Raw genomic sequence first — 18,215 nt, 5'->3', positions numbered from 1 at the left:
TCAACACACTTATACACAATAATAATGATAAACTATAATATCATTATTATTATTATTATTATTATTAAGGCAAGGAAGAAGGAAAAAATTATAAAAATAATATGAATATATATATTATAAATTATAATAGACTTATTTTTTATGCCAAATAATAGGTGAGCTTGCATAAGAGGTGATATGACAAATATTAGCACGACTATTGTTAAGTCGTAACGTATATTGATATTCTAAGTGTAAAAGAAGAAATAAATAAATAAAATAAAAAGAAGATATTATGTATTGCTGTAATGAAATGATATTATATATGTGAAATATCACTTGCGAAATTTGACGTTAAAGTCAACATAAATAATTTTTAAATGTTTTTTAGTTTTGTTGCGTTTTTAAGATAGTCAATTACAAGACCTTAATGATTAATTAATTAAATGTTGAAATTAAAATTTAAAAAGGTATCATGATAGATACTTTACTGCGTAAAAAAAATATATATATTATGAAGATTAACATCTATACATATAAATATAATAAACATGAATATTAATACTTTTAAGACAGCTCGAAAGAAGAAATTGAATTATGGTATTTTGTCACGTGCATTATAATTAATAGCATTATATTTCTTAATTAATAATTGACCTGGATTATTAAAAGCGAATATACGTTTTTAACAGATCCTAATCCTAAATAAAAAAATTCAACAAATGTAAACGTCCGTTATAGTTGCTCTATAAATATTTTTTACAGTTTATATTGAAAGATATTTAATAAAATATTTATTGAAATTGGAAAATTTATTTGTGAAACTAAAATTGTACATTAAAAATTATTTTTTTTTTTCAGTAGATATACTTATTAAGAAATATATTAGATAAAAAGTGCTATAATTTTGATTATATCGCGTTCTAGAGGCCATAAGGGTGTAAATCGGCAAAAAGGTCCCGGTGAAAAGCCTTAAGGGCGTAGAAAAAATTTTTTTTCGGGAATTTACGTAGTTTCGTCCGAAATGTGCAGAAATGCAAAAAAAAATATTATACGGACGTATAATAAAAATTTTATTTTTTTTTCTAAGTCCAAAAAAATTTTTAGTTTGAAAAAAAATTTTTTTTTGCATTTCTGCACACTTCATGAAAAAATACGTCGGTTCTCAAATAAAAATTTTTTTATACGCCCTTTTGGCATCCGAGGTGGGTCCCGGGAGCCATAAGGGTGTATAAAATTTTTTTTATGAAAATCAACTTATTTTTTAATGAAACGTAGAGAAATGCAAAAAAAAAATTTCTCCATACTAAAAATTTTTTTTGGACAGAAAAAAAAGTATAATTTCTATTATACGCCCTTATGGCATCTGTAACACGATATGCCGATGATTGCAATATTTGAGTATAAAAATGCTGTGCGAATTTAGGAATCGTGATATGTGTAATATGTAACGCGTGAATATATATGTCACATGTTATGTATCAATTATAGTAAAAAAAAAAAAAAAAAAAAAAAGAAAAAAAAAATGATTGTAAATAATACTACAATACGCTAAATACAGCCCGCCTTTAACTATTAATTAATATGATGATGATGAGAGATAAAAAAAATATTTGTGAAAGATTAAAATGTATATAATAATTAAAAAAATGTTCTTAAAAACTCGAACATAATTTACACGTGGGAACGTTTGTTATTATGTAATGTTATGTAATATCATAATAACTATAAAGTTAAGAACAGGTATGGGTACTCTCCATATAAATATATATACATACATCTATATATATATATTTATATATAAATTGCCTATTGATGTATTGCTAATTGCCACAACTATATAAAAAAAACAAATACTCCCATTAAGTATTTTACCATTTCCCAATACAGCTAAAAAGTGTCATAGTTAAAAATATTTTTTTTCTTTATTGTATTTTTTTGTTATTTATTTATATTTTTTTTAATTTATTTATTTCATAACATAGATTATGTATATATAAATATAAAATATGAATTTTACAAACTTATGCATTTGTTTTGCAATAAATAATTTAAAAAGCACGTAATTAAATGTGAAATATAAAATATTTCATTAACTTGGTTTTTAACAAATAAACTTTTATGAAATACGCTTGCAACTAGTAGTGTAAATATATAAAATTTATATATGTGTATATGTACATGTTACATAAGCTAAAATATATGCCTGTGTATACCCAATATATGTACTTATGATTATTGTTATTATATATGATGCCTTACTTTCGTTCCTTCCATTTACCGGTCGTATGAATTAAATAGGAAAAAATAAAAATAAAAAATGTTATTTAACTATCAATACTATACAGAATAAACTAAAAAGACCAACAAGATCACCAATATACGTGGATGCTTAATTACGGGCGATAATTAATTATTAAATCTAAATAATTTAGACCGTTAATACGTATTGATTAATTATAATTGTACCGCATTAATAAAATAAAATATCAATGGTTTTTAATTAATTATTTATAAAAAAAAAAAAGGGAAATAATAGAAAAAAAAATAATATTTTGGCTGATAACAAAATTTAATAGAACGACATATATATGTGTAAATATTTTTGCGTATGTATTTTTAGTACAAGGTAGACTAAATTTTTAACCGCAATGTTGTATTGTACAAGATTTATAAATTATTATCGAGAAGATTCTACTAAGACCAAGATATAAGTAAAAGATTGATAAATTGTCGAGAAAAATTAAATTATAATTACACAAACATTATATTATATTATAAATTATACCTGCGCATTAGCTTTACTACTTCTTAATGAGTGTTTTACTAAAGAAGATGATAAATATCATTGCCGTAAATTCACAATTATTATGAATAATTTAATGAAAAATTATTAAGTATATATAATGCAAAAAATTATTCATAAATATACAAAAGAAGAATATTTAAATCTGAAGTAAATAGATTGAGAAATAAAAATAAATATTAAATTATCGTAATGTTAGTAATAAAATTAACAATCTTTCAGCAAAATTACTGAGAGATTTTTCAATTAAAATATTTAATAATCCTTGAGTAGAAGAGAAATTTTTCTGCACAAAACACACGAAAGCTTAGCCAATAAGTTATCATAAAAATAATAATTAATAATTGTACCTAATTTCATTTCTTCATCACTAAATTGATCATAATAAATTATTTGTCATTTCTTCATTATAAAATTAATCAATAAACATTTTTCATCTACAATAATACTAAATACCGAACAGTTAATGGTTATTTATTTATACATGTGTAAAAATATATATCACCGACAATATTTAAAAATTTTATTAAATTAGTTGTAAGATTTTACGGCGTTAAATTTAATTGGTTTTGATTAAAGAGATGTGTTGAGTAAAATTAATTTTTTAAAGTTGCTATTAATTATTAAAGTCAATAATGACGGATAAGAAGCTACTAAGATGGCTGTAAAAAATAATAAACAGTTTATAAAAATATTACTACCTAATTACACGATCATTCTTGTATATGTAGAACTAATAGCCGATTTATTGTAACTGGTAACCAATAGTAATAATAATAATTATTATTATTATTAATATGAAGCAATCGAATAAAGTAATGTAGCTACAGCAGCCTTTTGTGAATAAATGCCTGTGTTTCTTTTAAAATAATAACTTTTATTAATAAAAATATATAAAAATTGTTTATTTACAAACAATAAGATTACTTAAGCTGGAAATATCTTATTGAAGGGGATTTGTGTGAAGATATCGTTACCGAATTTAATAAATACTTTTGCGAAGGTGTCTTCGTAAGAACTTTGAAGTTCTCGGAAAAGAAGATCAGAATTGCTGTTTAGGATTGAGTTTATTTGAGTCCCCAAGAAACTGTCTTTTTCGAAAAGCCTTTCGAAGTTTAGAATAACTTTTTCCGGCCTGAATTTCACATCGTACTTCAGGAGTTTCATGTAAGTTTTATTATCCTTTTCGTATTTTTCACCGTAGTAAGTATTTTTTGTTTTTAAGTTTACTGAAAAATAAAATTTTAATTAAATTTATTAATAAAAAAATAATTTTATTAAAATAAATTAAAATAATTCAAATAAAAATAATTAAAATAAATAAATTAAAATAATTCAAAAAAAAATAATTCAAATAAAAAAATAAATTAATTAAAATAAAATAAAAAATTAAAATAATTTTAAAATAATAATTCAAATTAAAATAATTAAAATAATAAATTAAAATTACACATTGTTATATTGCAGGGTCCTTGACCGTGAATACGAAACAGCAATAGTCTTCCATCAAGTTTGCAATTAGCCACAAAGTCAATTTGCGGATTAAAAGAATCTGATTTAAAGATTAAATTATCAAAATCAATTCTGAAAAATAAAAAAATAATGGTCAATAAAAAAAAATAAAATAAATAAAAATTTTTTATAATTTTTTCTTTCAAATTTAATTTTTTAATTTCTTAAATTTTTAAAATTTCTTAAATTTATCTTCTCTGCAGATGCTATGTATCGTATAAAATCATTAATTCTATACATAAAAATGTAACATGTTGTAAATTGCCGATGGTGTTTTTTTACAAATAAATAAATAAATAATTACTCATAATTGGTGACATTTAATCCCTTGGTCAGACCGTGAACTTTAATATTACGGTAATTTTGTTTGAAAGAAGCTATTGTTCCAGACTCGCCAATAGACATGTTATCGATCCCCAGAGGCTCAATCGGCAGAATATTTAAGCTTGAAATTCCTTAAGCATAAAAAGTAATAAATTAAACAGTTTGTTAATTGTTCCGTAAAAAGAAAGCAAATTTATATAAATATACTGCATATCTGCGCGAATAACTAGTCAAGCAGAGTTGCAGAGCAAGTCGAAAGTAAAGTCGGCAAATTGCATGCGTTTCATATGAATGGCTTTTTTAACGAAATTGATATTATTTAATTTCACAGTAATTGAAATAGAAGTGAAGATATGTAATTATGCATATACTTAAATGAAAAATTGAAAGTTACCATTTGCCATCGAAACAATCGCTTGTTTAGCAGCTTCATTTACGCACTGAGATAAATTTTGGTCATCTAATTTGCAGATTTTAAAACTGGAAGCTGAAAAAAAGTTATAAATATTAATATTTAAGTTCTCGTCCATATTTAAAATATTTAAAAAACTTGATCTTGGGAATTTGGACAATAAATGAATTAAATTATAAGAATTTCAACGTTTCGCTGATTTATTTCAGCTTCATCAGGCAAACTAAAAATAAAAAAAAAAATAATTTTTAGTTAATACAAATATTTGACGTATACAATAAAAATAAATTAATTCTTTTACTTTATTTTATTTTATTTAAGATATTTTTTAATTATTTTTTTTTAATTTAAAAATTTTTTTTTTAATAAATTAATTTTTTTTTAATAAATTAATTTTTTATTAAATTAATTTTGTTGTTTTTTTTTTTATTTGTTATTTAAATGTTATAAATATTATTTAATAATCTGATGCAAGTGTTGCAATTTAGTTTTACTTATTACAGAAACTTTAAGTAGTATTAACATCAGTTTAAAACTCTAAACAATTCTAACAATCTGGCAATCGACTTTCTCTTTTATCACCAGATAAAATTAAGTATTTTTAATAACTAAAAAAATTTTTTTTGTGCTTATATTAATTTTTTTTTTAAATTATAAAATTAAACAATTTTTTTTTTTTAATTATTATTATTGTAATTAATAAATATTATTTTTTAATACTCACGTAGATCTACGGCTTCGGATACAGCGATAAAGGCGAGAATAAATACCGATCTCAATTCCATAACTGAGAAGATATGTGAAGAACTTAGATAAAATTTTGAATGTTATAAAAATAACTGGTTTTTTTATTACTGATCAGTTTCTGATCAAGTACACGGTAAGACTGTGTCCATTTGATCAATCATTCGTATTTAACTGCGTAAGTATTACCCCACTACGTGGTTGTTGCGAGCGAACAATTTTCTCAAAGTAATCCTAGAGTGGAAGACGAAAATTAATTATTGTAGCCCAAGAATAAATTACGGTATGTAATATTTTAAAAGTTATAAATAAAGAAAAAGTTAATAAGTACTTACTATCTTTTTAAATATATTAATTTAAAAAAAACACGTCCTTTTTATCCTTCTACAAAGATATCACGGTCACAGTGAAATGTTTCTTCAAGATCTCATTAAAATTTAATGTCAATCAGTCATTCTCAGTTAGGATGCAATATCTATTATTTTAAATAATTATTTTCAATATTACTGTGTTGAATATCTTCTTGAAATTTTATTTGTGAATAATTGGTATAGCCAGGGTTCTTGCCTCATACGCGTAGATGCTACTTATAAGTTAAATAATAAATGGAATGTTGCTTAATGTCGATATTTATGTATTAAATTGTTTTTACAATGATTTATCAATTTGTGATTTGATTGACAAAAAAAAAATTATTTTAATGATATTTACACTTTGGTTATTACAAAATTGTTTCATCAAATACACTTGTAATATTCAATTGTAACTATTTTTTTTTTATTTATTAAGAAGAAAATATATTACCAATAAATTATAGCAAAAGAGAAGTTTAATTTTTTAATATATTATAAATAATGATGATACAATATTTAGAATGTATAAAAACTTTTAATTTTTGCATCGTAAAGCAAAAAATTATTTACAATTTTTGTGTAATAAAATTCTAATAAGCGTTTATAATTAAATACAAAAATGACCTCGAATAAAAATAAGCCTTGTATATGTATAAATATAGGGTTTGTTTTAAAGAAGGTCATGTTGCCTTTTTTTAAATTTAATTTTTTAAACTGATTTCTTCTTTCGTTTTTTAAAAATATTTTTTTGTTTAAAAAAAAATTAATTTTAATTAATAAAATATCTTATGCCTGATTTAATTTACAAAACAAAAAATAATAATAACTTTCTAAATTTTAAAACCTGATTTCTTCTTTGGTTTTTTAAAAATAGATTTTCAAAATATTTTGTTTAAAAAAAAATTATTTATTTTTAATTAATAAAATATCTTATGCCTGATATAATTTACAAAACAAAAAATCATAATAACTTTCTAACTTTTATAACCTGATTTCTTCTTTCGATTTTTCAAAATAAATTTTCAAAATATTATTTTGTCTTAAACAAAATTAATTTTTTTAAATTAATTGTAATTAATAAAATATTTTATGCCTGATGTAATTAACAAAACATAAAATAATAATAACTTTCTAACTTTTATAACCTGATTTCTTCTTTGGTTTTTTAAAAATAGATTTTCAAAATATTTTGTTTAAAAAAAAATTAATTATTTTTAATTAATAAAATATTTTATGCCCGATATAATTTACAAAACAAATAATAATAACTTTTTAACTTTTAAAACCTGATTTCTTCTTTCGTTTTTTAAAATAGATTTTCAAAATATCGTTGTTTTAAAAAAAATTAATTATTTTTTATTAATTTTGATTAATAAAATATTTTATGCTTGATATAATTTATAAAACAAAAAATAATAATAATTTTCTAATTTTTATAACCTGATTTCTTCTTTTATTTTTTAAAAATAGATTTTCAAAATATTGTTTTGTTTTAAAAAAAATTAATTATTTTTTATTAATTATGATTAATAAAATATTTTATGCTTGATATAATTTATAAAATAAAAAATAATAATAACAATAATAACACAAATATGAACTATAAATTACGATAAAACCTTAAATGAGGCCAATATCTTACAAATGTTACATATCAGATCAAAACAAGTGTTACATGGTCAAACGAGTCTTATAAAATTTTATTACATATACATTTTCTCCAATGTCAAGTACACGATTATTGCACCACACATCACATTTATCTATATAAATGCTTTAAATAAAATCTTTAACTGGAATTCTTTATAAAACAACTAAAAAGCGTTTATCAATAATATTCTCATTACATTATAATTTATACCATAATTATCAAGTTATTTTTTTCTGAAAATTTAATGCAAGACTATTAATATTATTATTACTAATAATATACGACTGAGGTTTCTTAATATGATTGAACTTATACAAATTAATGAGATGACCAGTGAGCGGACACTTTCGCTGGATCTTCTTTTTCTTCTCATTCGTGTCAGCCTTATTTTTACAATACTGAGTTATAATATCTCGCGGAAAGTAATGAATGATTTTTTTAAGCTGATCATCACTTAAGAGTGGAATAGATACTACCAAATTATCTTCATCAACTGGCTCGGGAAACAGCCTATCGTTGAGTTGATGCTGCTTGAGTATTTCTGGTGGAGTTAATGGAGTTGATAAAAGCGTACGACTCGAGCCATGTGTGTCGAAATAATTCTTGTCACGAAAATCTCCAAGTTCTCGTGTTTCCTTATCAATTTCCGAATCAATTTTATCACTTGACAGTAATGATAATCGTTTACATCCGCATTTAGCGCATACTTGCTTGCGACTCGTTAAATTTTTAGCCTTTACATCTTTTATCAAACAATTTCTACAACGGCAATTATTTTGTACAACAATTCGCGGTAAATTTTTTACAAATTTTTCTTTTTCTCGAGTATTTAAATCTGATGACAAACTTATTGATTTTTTTAATTTATTATCAGTCAAAGAACTAGATGAATTTTTATAAGACGCTGTTGAGGTAAAAATAGTCTGAATTTCTGGTGTAATATTTTTTTCTGACACAATAGATTCGTAACTTTTAGCTAATTTTAATTCAGATCCCAATTTTCGGGGCTCATTTAATTGACTATCTGCCGTAGATTTCTTTGATAAGTCTTGTATTGAAGATTGTGGCTCGAAAGTCAATACAGACACTTGAGAATTTTGTCTAGATGTTTTTCGTTTAACATTTCCAAGAAATTCCGACGTTGGAGTGTAATTTATCTTGCTTATTTTTCTAAACGTATCGCTACTAAATGTCGGTGCTCCGGGTAATTGATTTTCAGTTGACAAATCGGTGAGTTTAATATCAAAGTTGCTCTTGCAGTAACTGCATGGCCAAAAATCTGAGTCGCTTGCAGTAGTGCATGTTGGTTGTGATCTTTGTTTATTTTTTGAATTTTTATTATAATTGTAAACGCAGTAACATCCTTTGATTGGTTTTCTCAATGGAAGTAAGTCTGTTGTTGAATCATCAGCTAAGAAAGTACGCTTTGAAGTTATCAGTATCTTTCCACCAACAGTCATTATTATATGTCTTTTTTATAACTATTTTTATCTTCCTCGCTGTTTATTGACTAATTTAGTTCTGTAAATATTTATCAACATATCATTGAATAAGTTTTATTATGATATTAATAAAATAAATTTTACAATAGTAATCAGATAAGTTTTTTCTTATTAGTAATTCAAAAAGATAAATAAACAGAATTTTTTATGACACTGAAATTAGCAGACACTTGATTTTTTTATTTTTCTTGAAAAATAAATAAAAAAATTATTTTGAAAAATTTCATTTATAATTTTTAAAAGCTCTGAAATGGAATATTTTTTAAATAATTTTTTTTGTGATAAATTAATTTGTTAAAAAATTTTTAAAAATTATTAGATGTCTTTCAATTTCAGTATCATAATTTTTTATAATACTAAAGTTTAGCCGACGTTTTTAATTTTTTGATTATTTTTCAATAATTAAATTACAATTAAAAAATAGTTTTTTTTTTTAAATTGCACTTATAGTTTTTCAAGTTTTTTACAAATGAAAATTTTTTTTGTAATAATTTTTTCAATAAAAATAAATTCTAAAACTTTTCAGACGTCGGCTAATTTAATTTTCATAATTTTTTTTTTTTATTTTCTTGTAATAATTTTTTTAATAAAAAAAAATCTGAAAATTTTTAGACATCGGTTTACTTAATTATAATAAAGTTTAATGATTAATATAAAATAATAATAATACTAAAGTTAGCCGACGTTTTCAATTTTTTGATTTTTTGTCATTTATTAAATAAGAACTAAAAAATATTTTTTTTAAATTGCACTTATAGTTTTTAAAGTTTTTTACGAATGAAATTTTTTATTTTATTTTTTTTGTAACAATTTTTTCAATAAAAAAAATTCTAAAAGTTTTTAGATGTTGGCTAACTTAATTTTCATAATTTTTTTTTTATTTTTCACATTAGAATAATAAATATCTGCTAATATACCTACAAAATTTTATTTAAAAATAATTTATTACCTATAAAATTTGTACCCAAAAATTTTTTATTTTTATTGCTCCATTTTTTGATAATTTCTGGAAAAAAAAAAAATTATATTAAAAAAAAAATATTAATATCTAACAATTTTAGTTTTGTGAGTTAAAAAATTTTCGAATAATTTTTATCATTTTTCAAAAAAAAAAAAAAAATTTAAGTTGTCAGATGTAAAAAAAATAAATAAGTATAACCTTACACTTTTAGATATAAAAAATAAGTTGACCGACATAAATTTATATATTTCCATTTATCTTGTGTAATAATCCGGAAGCATGAGTGTAAGCAATACTTGTATAAAAAAAATATAAACAAAAGATAAATAAGGATAAAGGATGAGGTTTGCGGGTACGAGGTATAGACAGTAGGCAGGTACAGGTCAATATATACAGATGTACTGTACATGTCAGGTCGAGCTACCAGATGTCACTTGCGTAGTTTTCAATAGATATACTCACCACCCTTTCCCAGATTGAACTGTCAAATTATAATCTGTAGGCTTGTTTGTAAACGAAAATAAATCAAATCATTAATTGAGGTTTGCCATTTTAATAATTCAATAATAATTACCACAATATTTACCGAGCGTAACTCTTGTTTTTTCAAAAATACAGAGGTTTTGTTTTAGTTATAAAAATTCAACAAAGTAAATTTAATAATGTACACCACCGGCGCTTCTAAAACTCCATCACTAATTTTTGCTCTTCCACAAATCATTATTTATTTTTCCATTAGTTTTTTTAACTATTTATTTATTTGTTGACAAAAATAAATTTTACTTGAAGAAGAAATGACACGAGCTTGTAAAATTCATCAATATTCCAAAGTGTTTTACCATTGGGATAATTGTGGAATAATTGTGCTATTGATTATTTGTGTATCATAATAATAATAATACATAGAGTGTTTTTTAGTTTTAACCTCAAGTGATAGGAAGATAATAATATTTTAATGGTGTTTCAGGGGAAAGGATGAATGAAAAAGAAGAATTGGTTAAAAAATCATTATTTAATTTCGTTAGGAAACAAGTACCTACTGCACAACTAAGGTAAGCTGTCATTGACATTTCTATTGTTATCCAAATAATAATAATAATAAATGAAAATAAATTTAGTAAATAGTTGATAAATTTTAGAATTTTATTTTTAAATAAATAATGGCAAAAAAATTGACATGTAGAAATTTTAAAAAACAAAAAATGCAATTTTTTAAAAGTAATTTTTTTGTACAAATTATGACATTAAAGTTAACAGTCGCTTGACCATTTTTTAATTTTTTTTAATAAATAAATTTGCTCTGAAAAATTATTTCTAAAAAATTGCATTTTTTAATTTTCTAAATGTCAATTTTTTTTCTCATTTTCTTTGACATAATTTATTTGTTGCAAAAATTATAAAATATCTGCTAAATTAATTTTTATGAACAAATTTGTTTGTTAAAAAAATTCTCCAGTGACTGCTAACTTTAATGTCATTAATAAATGAAAATAAATTTAGCAGATAATTAATAAATTTTAGAATTTTTTTATTAAATAAATAATGGCAAAAAAAATTAGAAAAAAAAATTGACATGTAGAAATTTTAAAAAACTAAAAATGCAATTTTTTAAAAGTAATTTTTTTGAACAAATTATGACATTAAAGTTAACAGTCGCTTGACCATTTTTTAATTTTTTTTAATAAATAAATTTGCTCCGAAAAACTATTTCTAAAAAATTGCATTTTTTAGTTTTTTAGTTTTCTAAATATCAATCTTTTTCTCTCATTTTCTTTGACATAATTCATTTGTTAAAAAAATTCTTAAAATTACAAAATATCTGCTAAATTCATTTTCATGCACAAATTTGTTTGTTAAAAAAATTCTCTAGTGACTGCTAACTTTAATGTCATTAATAAATGAAAATAAATTTAGCAGATAATTAATAAATTTTAGATTTTTTTTGCAAATAAATAATGGCAAAAAAAATTAGAAAAAAAAATTGACATGCAGAAATTTTAAAAAACAAAAAATGCAATTTTTTGAAAGTAATTTTTTTGAACAAATTTGTTTGTTAAAAAAATTAAAAAATTCTCTAGTGACTATTAACTTCAATGTCATTAATAATAATAATTAATTTAAATCAGGATGTTGTAGCCCAAAATGAAACATGTTAAAATAAATGAAATAAAAAACATAACATTATCTTGGTCTACAACATCCTGATTTAAATTAATTATAGAACAATTTAGACCTGATCAGAGCAATAATAATAATAATTGAAATTGTTTATGCAGCTTGATAGATGACATTGTACTGAGCTATGTGGTGAGCATGGTGGAAGAAAGTGCTCTAGAAGAGGACCTAGATGTGGAAGGATTGTGCGAAATGGTGTCAGCTTGCCTGCCCGAATTTTCAACGATTGAAAAGGAAGCTGTCACTAAATGGCTACTGGACATCGAAAGTAAACTTCGGGAAGAAAACAAAGAGGAAGAAGCTGATAATATTCAGCCTCATGAATTATTCAGCCAGCTAAGCCTCACTGCTTTATTGCCACCAGAGTCCCAGAGTATCAGAGTACATCATTTATCAGAGACAAGCGACGCCGGAAGTGATTCTAGTGGCGAATATTTTACTGAAGTAAAAATAATTATCAATGTTGTTACTTTTTGTTACTGTTCAGTTTAACAGAAAATTTCGTACAACTGTATAATTTTTTCAAGTTTCATGTTTATGCTTGGCCTAGTTTTCCGCTTAATATCGATATTATATATAACAATCGGTAAATACACTATTTTTAAACAGTGTATTAATATAGAATGGATTTAACAAATTATTTGTTTTATAACTGCTTTAAACGTTAAAAATTTTTATTTAAATTTATTTAATAACTCTAGTGAATATCACGAATTTTTTAAATCAGGAATAATTTTTAGTAGAGACTTTATTCATACTCTTATGTATTTTTGAATTGTTAGTATTTGGGGCAGAAAATTTGTGACCTCAATGAAATATTTCGCTGTTGGATTTTGTATGTTATATATACAATAAAATATTAAAGCTTGAGAAAAATTGATGGTATATGCCTCAATTGCTCCAAGTTGAGCTTTAATATTTAATTGTATATTTCACATAAGAAATTTAAAAAAAAAAATCAATCTGATGAAACTCTTCCAATCGATGAGTAATTAAAAAATCATAATTGTTTCAGCAACATGAAACTTCATGGCACCAAGTAACACTGCTCCAAGAAATGTTTCCAGCGGCAAGCCGTGCTGAAATTCGACATTGTCTTGCTATCGCTGGTGGAGATCCTGCTAAAGCTGCTCAAATAGCTTTACATAGACAAGAAGCTGGTCAAAGTATTTCCAGCAATCTTACTTATCTAACGGTAAAATTTTTAGAATTGTAACGAGCAACCTTGCAGTCACTATGTGACTTCCGTGACTTGTGAACTATAAATTATTAAAATTTTGCAGTATTATTTAATAAATTTTGTTAAATTGCACTATACTTTCTTAAATATTGATATTCTTAAAGATATAAGCTCATCCCGATGTTACACTCATCAAGAGCTTTCATTTGAGTACCAACATGCATTTTGATATATTTTTCATATATACATATATGTAATATATATAGATGTATGAAAAATTAATGTGGGTACTTAAATGAAAGGTCTCGATGATTGTAATGTCGGGATGAGCTTAAATCTTTAAAAATGTCAATAGTTCACGAGATACAATGTCATTTCTTAATTATTGATATTTTTAAAGACATAAGCTCATCCTGATATTACACTCATCAAGAGCTTTCATTTGAGTGCCCACATGCATTTTTGATATATTTTTCATATATACATATATCTAATATATATAAATATATAAAATATATGAAAAATTGATATGGGTACTCAAATGAAAGGTCTCGATGAGTGTAATGTCGAGATGAACTTATATCTTTAAAAATGTCATTAGATGACAAGATTCAATGTAATTTCTTAATTATTGCCGTTTTTAAAGATATAAGCTCATCCCGATGTTGCACTCATCGAAACCTTTCATTTGAGTACCCACATGCATTTTGGTATATTTTTCATATATACATATATATAATATATATAAATATATGAAAAGTTGATGTAAGTACTCAAATGAAAGGTCTCGATGAGTGTAACATCGGGATGATCTTATATCTTTAAAAATGTCAGTAGTTCACGAGATACAACGTCATTTCTTAATTATTGACATTTTTAAAGATATAAGCTCATCCCGATATTACACTCATCGAGACCTTTCATTTAAGTACCTACATGGCAATTTCTATATATTTTATATACATGGTATTTGTGAAATATATAAATATATAAAATATATGAAAAATTGATGTTGGTACTCAAATAAAAGGTCTCGATGAGTGTAATGTCGGAGTGAGCTTATAGCTTTAAAAATGTCAATAGTTCACAAGATACAAGGTCATTTCTTAATTATGTATCTAGAGATAGATCATTTTCAAATACAGCCTAATCATAATAAATTGACTATCAGTAAGAATGAAATGAAACCTTGAAAAGGCACAAGTTCAAGTCAAGACCTTTGCAATGACACTAAATTTCACTGAAAAAACCGATTTTATCATATAACTATCCTGAAAACAAAACTTTTCTTATTCTCTTAATATTATAAATTAAATGGAAATGCATGTTTGATGATTAAATATTTTTCTAGCAACCCAGTCGACGCTCAAAGGCTGCTGTAAACGACGAAGAGCTCAAGTCCCGAATAATAGCACGTTACAGTTACGTTGATCGTGACGATGATTCTCGTGAACACCGCCCCGTAACTCCAAAACGTGAGCCAAAAAAATTGGTACGTTATTTAGATAATAAGATAGTGAGCGTTAAAGGGGAAAGATATACAGAGATACGTCGGGGAGGCGAGGACGACGACGGTAATGAAGGTGCAAGAAAGCGAAGCCACTGCCGTCCGTAACCAGTAACCCTGCCTCCACCCCCTGATCCACCCCCTTGGAGGCATATCTCGTTCTTATTTACTGTTATTCAATCGTACTCTCTTTAAATCATTATTACTATAATTATGTAAATATTTTTGTTATTTTATTTTTTATTTTTATTCAATGAGTCGACAATCACAGCTGTCACTTGAGCCTTTAACAGTTTTAATCATTTTTATAAATTTTTTTATATTTCAATTTATTCACGATGGAAAATTTTAATTTTTTTTTATTAGAAAAAATTAAAAATAATTTAAATATTCCAGATTTAAATAATACTTATATTATTTATTTTCTAATGACAATGCACTTTATGAAAACCAAGACTACAAACGAGCAAAAAATAGTAATTAATGCCGAAAGTTATTAATTTAAACCTACTACGCTTTTACTGTCACTTTTTGCTGGCACTTTACCTCTTTTTTTGGCTGTTATCTTTTTTTACTTCTTTACTTTTGACTGAATTATTAATTATATATTTTTTAGCTTTATTTTATTTTTTGGAGATAAAAAAAAAATCCACACAAAATACAAGAACAATTATTTATTATTTTTCATTTTGTATTTTTTTTATTATTTGGAATTTAGTATGCTTCTTGAACTTGACATTCTGTCAGTCTATATAATAGAAATAAATCGTATTAAAAGTATGTAATTCAAGAAAGTAATATCAATTAACATATAATAACTGATAGATGATAAACGCAAGTTAAATAAGTGATTTAGTTTTTATTAAAGATAAAGATTTATTTATCTTCAGTCAAAAATTTTCTACTTTAGTTACTAAGTTACTTATATTATTATTTTTTTTTTCAGAAGCTATTAATTATCTTCTTTAATTTTCAAAAAAAAAAAAATAATTTTTTTTATACCGCTTATGACGACTTTGAGTGGTTAAAATTTTTTAACAATCAAAATGTATTGATACAGGTTTAAAAAAGTAGATAAAATGAAAATTATAAAATATATTAATATTCATATATTAAGATTGACGAATAAATGATTAATTATTAAAGATTATCCACTAGATTACGAAAAAAAAAAAAAAAACATTTTATTTGTACGTTTTTTGCAAATTAATGAATTGAGTGATAATTTATTAAATTAAATACAAATTTTCAACACAGTATGTATGTGGTTAAATTACTTGACGAAATAATTACTCATAATTTGTCACGCCATAATTTATAACAGTATTATTATATCACTACGAATAATTATTATAATATGTCTTATGTCAAGTACACATATACTATGTAAGTCGAGTAAAAATACTGTAATATTAATTTTAAATGTACGCTAAATACTGTTCAAAAATTTTTTTTGACTATCGAAAATTGACAGTAACACAGCTTTACTCCGAATTATTCTACTCCACTAAAATAATTGAATAATTTAAAAAAAAAAAAACTTTACTCAATTCTTTCACTACTCGATACTAACTTTATTCAACGTTAAGTTTACTCAGTATTAATTTTATTTAATGATATCTCGACTCAATAGTATATTAGAAGTGTTGACGCGCTTTTAAAAGTTTCTATTCAATATTTTTTTATTTAATAATATTTTATTCGACAAAAACAAAACTATACTCAAAATTTCTCAGCTCTGTGCAATCTGTACTCCAATAAAATAATTTAATAAAAATAAAAAAAATTTTTATTATATATAGATATATAATTGAGTAAAGTTGAGATTGAATAAAGTTTGTAAAACTATAGAGTTTTATTTTTTAAGAATAAAATTATTGTATAAAGTTTTTTTTTTATTTTATTTAAAGTAAACATATTATTAAATAAAAAAAAAAATTGATTGAGATTTTTAAAAGCGCGTCAACACTACTAATATGGTCATTAATTAAAGTATGTTTTTAATATTACTAGAAAATAGTTGTTTGTAAATTAGAATGTTTATTAACTCTAAATTTGGAAATCAGTTGATATTATCATTTGTAAAATTAGTCGCTAATAAAAAATAATATTAATGAAATGAGCGAAATGGAAATTTCACCAAATATAAATTCAGTCATTTATAAAATAGGGAAAAATGAAAATCTGTAGCTATGTGAATTTAGCCAATTATTACTGCAGAAAGTTATAAAATTAGCCGATTGTAAACTTTGAATTTATATTTTGTGAAATTTTCATTTTGCTAATTTCATTAATATCATTTTTTATTTGCGACTAATTTTACAAATGACAATATCAACTAATTTTCAAATTTATAGTTTATAAACGTTCGAGTTTACAAATGGCTATTTTCCAGTAAACTTAATTTAAAAGCATACTTAAATTAATGTCCACAATTATCACAATTATACTATTGAGTCGAAATATTATTGAATACAGTTAATACTAAGTAAAGTTCGGTTGCTCAATTTCAAAACACAGTAACTAACATTTTAAAATTTTTTTCAATTTTTCTTATTAAAAAAAAGTTTGCTCACCAAATTGATGAAAAATTTGATTTGTGAATAGAAAATACTTGTTATATAAATATTTTTAAGAAAAAATAGTTGAAATTGAGGCCTAAAAGTTATAAAAAAAAAAATGTAGCAACACTAGAAAAAATCAAGTATAAAAATTTTGCAGTTACTGTGTTTTAAAATTGGGCAGCCGATACTAACTGTTAGTATCGAGTAGTGAAAGAATTGTAAAGTTTTTTTTTTTTTTTTTTTTTTTTTTTAAAGTTATTCAATTATTTTAGTGGAGTACAGTACGTCGCAGAGTTGAGTAATCCGGAGTAAAGCTGTGTTACTGACCGAAAATCTAATTATTATTTTAATTAATTTAATTAAATCTATGGTATTTAAAAAAATTAAAAATTTGCTGAAGCTTGTAATATATATTATATTTTTTTTTATTACAATTATAAGTATATATAATGGTTAATTTTTTATTATTAATTATTTGTTAGATGAGTTAAGAAACATTATTACTTATGTTAAAAAAAATGAAATTTTGTTAAAATTATAATTAA

At 23.4% G+C, this 18,215-nt stretch overlaps 3 protein-coding genes and 1 long non-coding RNA gene across 5 annotated transcripts; 2 read left to right on the top strand and 2 right to left on the bottom strand.

The window, feature by feature from the left end:
• Window positions 1-1,047: 1,047 nt before the first annotated feature.
• Window positions 1,048-17,946, top strand: LOC123260407. 2 transcript variants are annotated; one of them, XR_006508457.1, is made up of 2 exons: window positions 1,048-1,085; window positions 17,895-17,946. It is a non-coding gene; the product is annotated as an uncharacterized LOC123260407 (long non-coding RNA). The 2 variants fall into 2 exon arrangements; XR_006508456.1 differs by lacking the exon at window positions 1,048-1,085 and adding an exon at window positions 5,643-5,658.
• On the bottom strand, window positions 3,642-6,449 carry LOC123260405. Its single transcript, XM_044721488.1, has 6 exons — window positions 6,113-6,449; window positions 5,758-6,011; window positions 5,016-5,108; window positions 4,602-4,752; window positions 4,236-4,369; window positions 3,642-4,014 (listed from the first exon to the last, which is right to left on the bottom strand). The coding sequence occupies exons 2-6, from the start codon at window positions 5,816-5,818 to the stop codon at window positions 3,713-3,715; spliced, it is 741 nt and encodes a 246-aa protein (XP_044577423.1). The 5' UTR covers window positions 5,819-6,011; window positions 6,113-6,449; the 3' UTR covers window positions 3,642-3,712.
• LOC123260402 lies at window positions 7,802-10,630 on the bottom strand. The gene is made up of 3 exons (XM_044721485.1): window positions 10,448-10,630; window positions 10,233-10,289; window positions 7,802-9,302 (listed from the first exon to the last, which is right to left on the bottom strand). Exon 3 carries the CDS (start codon window positions 9,239-9,241, stop codon window positions 8,000-8,002), a length of 1,242 nt encoding a protein of 413 aa, XP_044577420.1. The 5' UTR covers window positions 9,242-9,302; window positions 10,233-10,289; window positions 10,448-10,630; the 3' UTR covers window positions 7,802-7,999.
• LOC123260404 (CUE domain-containing protein 2-B) lies at window positions 10,691-15,440 on the top strand. The gene is made up of 5 exons (XM_044721487.1): window positions 10,691-10,786; window positions 11,212-11,296; window positions 12,521-12,863; window positions 13,435-13,614; window positions 14,951-15,440. Exons 2-5 carry the CDS (start codon window positions 11,220-11,222, stop codon window positions 15,212-15,214), a joined length of 864 nt encoding a protein of 287 aa, XP_044577422.1. The 5' UTR covers window positions 10,691-10,786; window positions 11,212-11,219; the 3' UTR covers window positions 15,215-15,440.
• Window positions 17,947-18,215: the final 269 nt, after the last annotated feature.

The sequence above is a fragment of the Cotesia glomerata genome, linkage group LG3 (genome assembly GCF_020080835.1).
Source record: "Cotesia glomerata isolate CgM1 linkage group LG3, MPM_Cglom_v2.3, whole genome shotgun sequence".
Taxonomy (NCBI): domain Eukaryota; kingdom Metazoa; phylum Arthropoda; class Insecta; order Hymenoptera; family Braconidae; genus Cotesia; species Cotesia glomerata.
The sequence above is the reverse complement of the archived record's forward strand: the minus strand, read 5'-3'. Positions and strand labels throughout refer to the sequence as shown.

Bases quoted from the DNA above. Each gene is read 5' to 3' on its own strand.
- LOC123260405 (XM_044721488.1), bottom strand. From the start codon at position 5,818: ATGGAATTGAGATCGGTATTTATTCTCGCCTTTATCGCTGTATCCGAA. The intron at 5,109-5,757 runs GTGAGTATTAAA...ACTTTTTTTCAG, and splicing joins ATCCGAAGCCGTAGATCTAC to CTTCCAGTTTTAAAATCTGC. The intron at 4,015-4,235 runs GTAATTTTAATT...TTTATTTTTCAG, and splicing joins ACCCTGCAATATAACAATGT to TAAACTTAAAAACAAAAAAT.
- LOC123260402 (XM_044721485.1), bottom strand. From the start codon at position 9,241: ATGACTGTTGGTGGAAAGATACTGATAACTTCAAAGCGTACTTTCTTA.
- LOC123260404 (XM_044721487.1), top strand. From the start codon at position 11,220: ATGAATGAAAAAGAAGAATTGGTTAAAAAATCATTATTTAATTTCGTT. The intron at 11,297-12,520 runs GTAAGCTGTCAT...TTGTTTATGCAG, and splicing joins GTACCTACTGCACAACTAAG to CTTGATAGATGACATTGTAC. The intron at 12,864-13,434 runs GTAAAAATAATT...TAATTGTTTCAG, and splicing joins GTGGCGAATATTTTACTGAA to CAACATGAAACTTCATGGCA.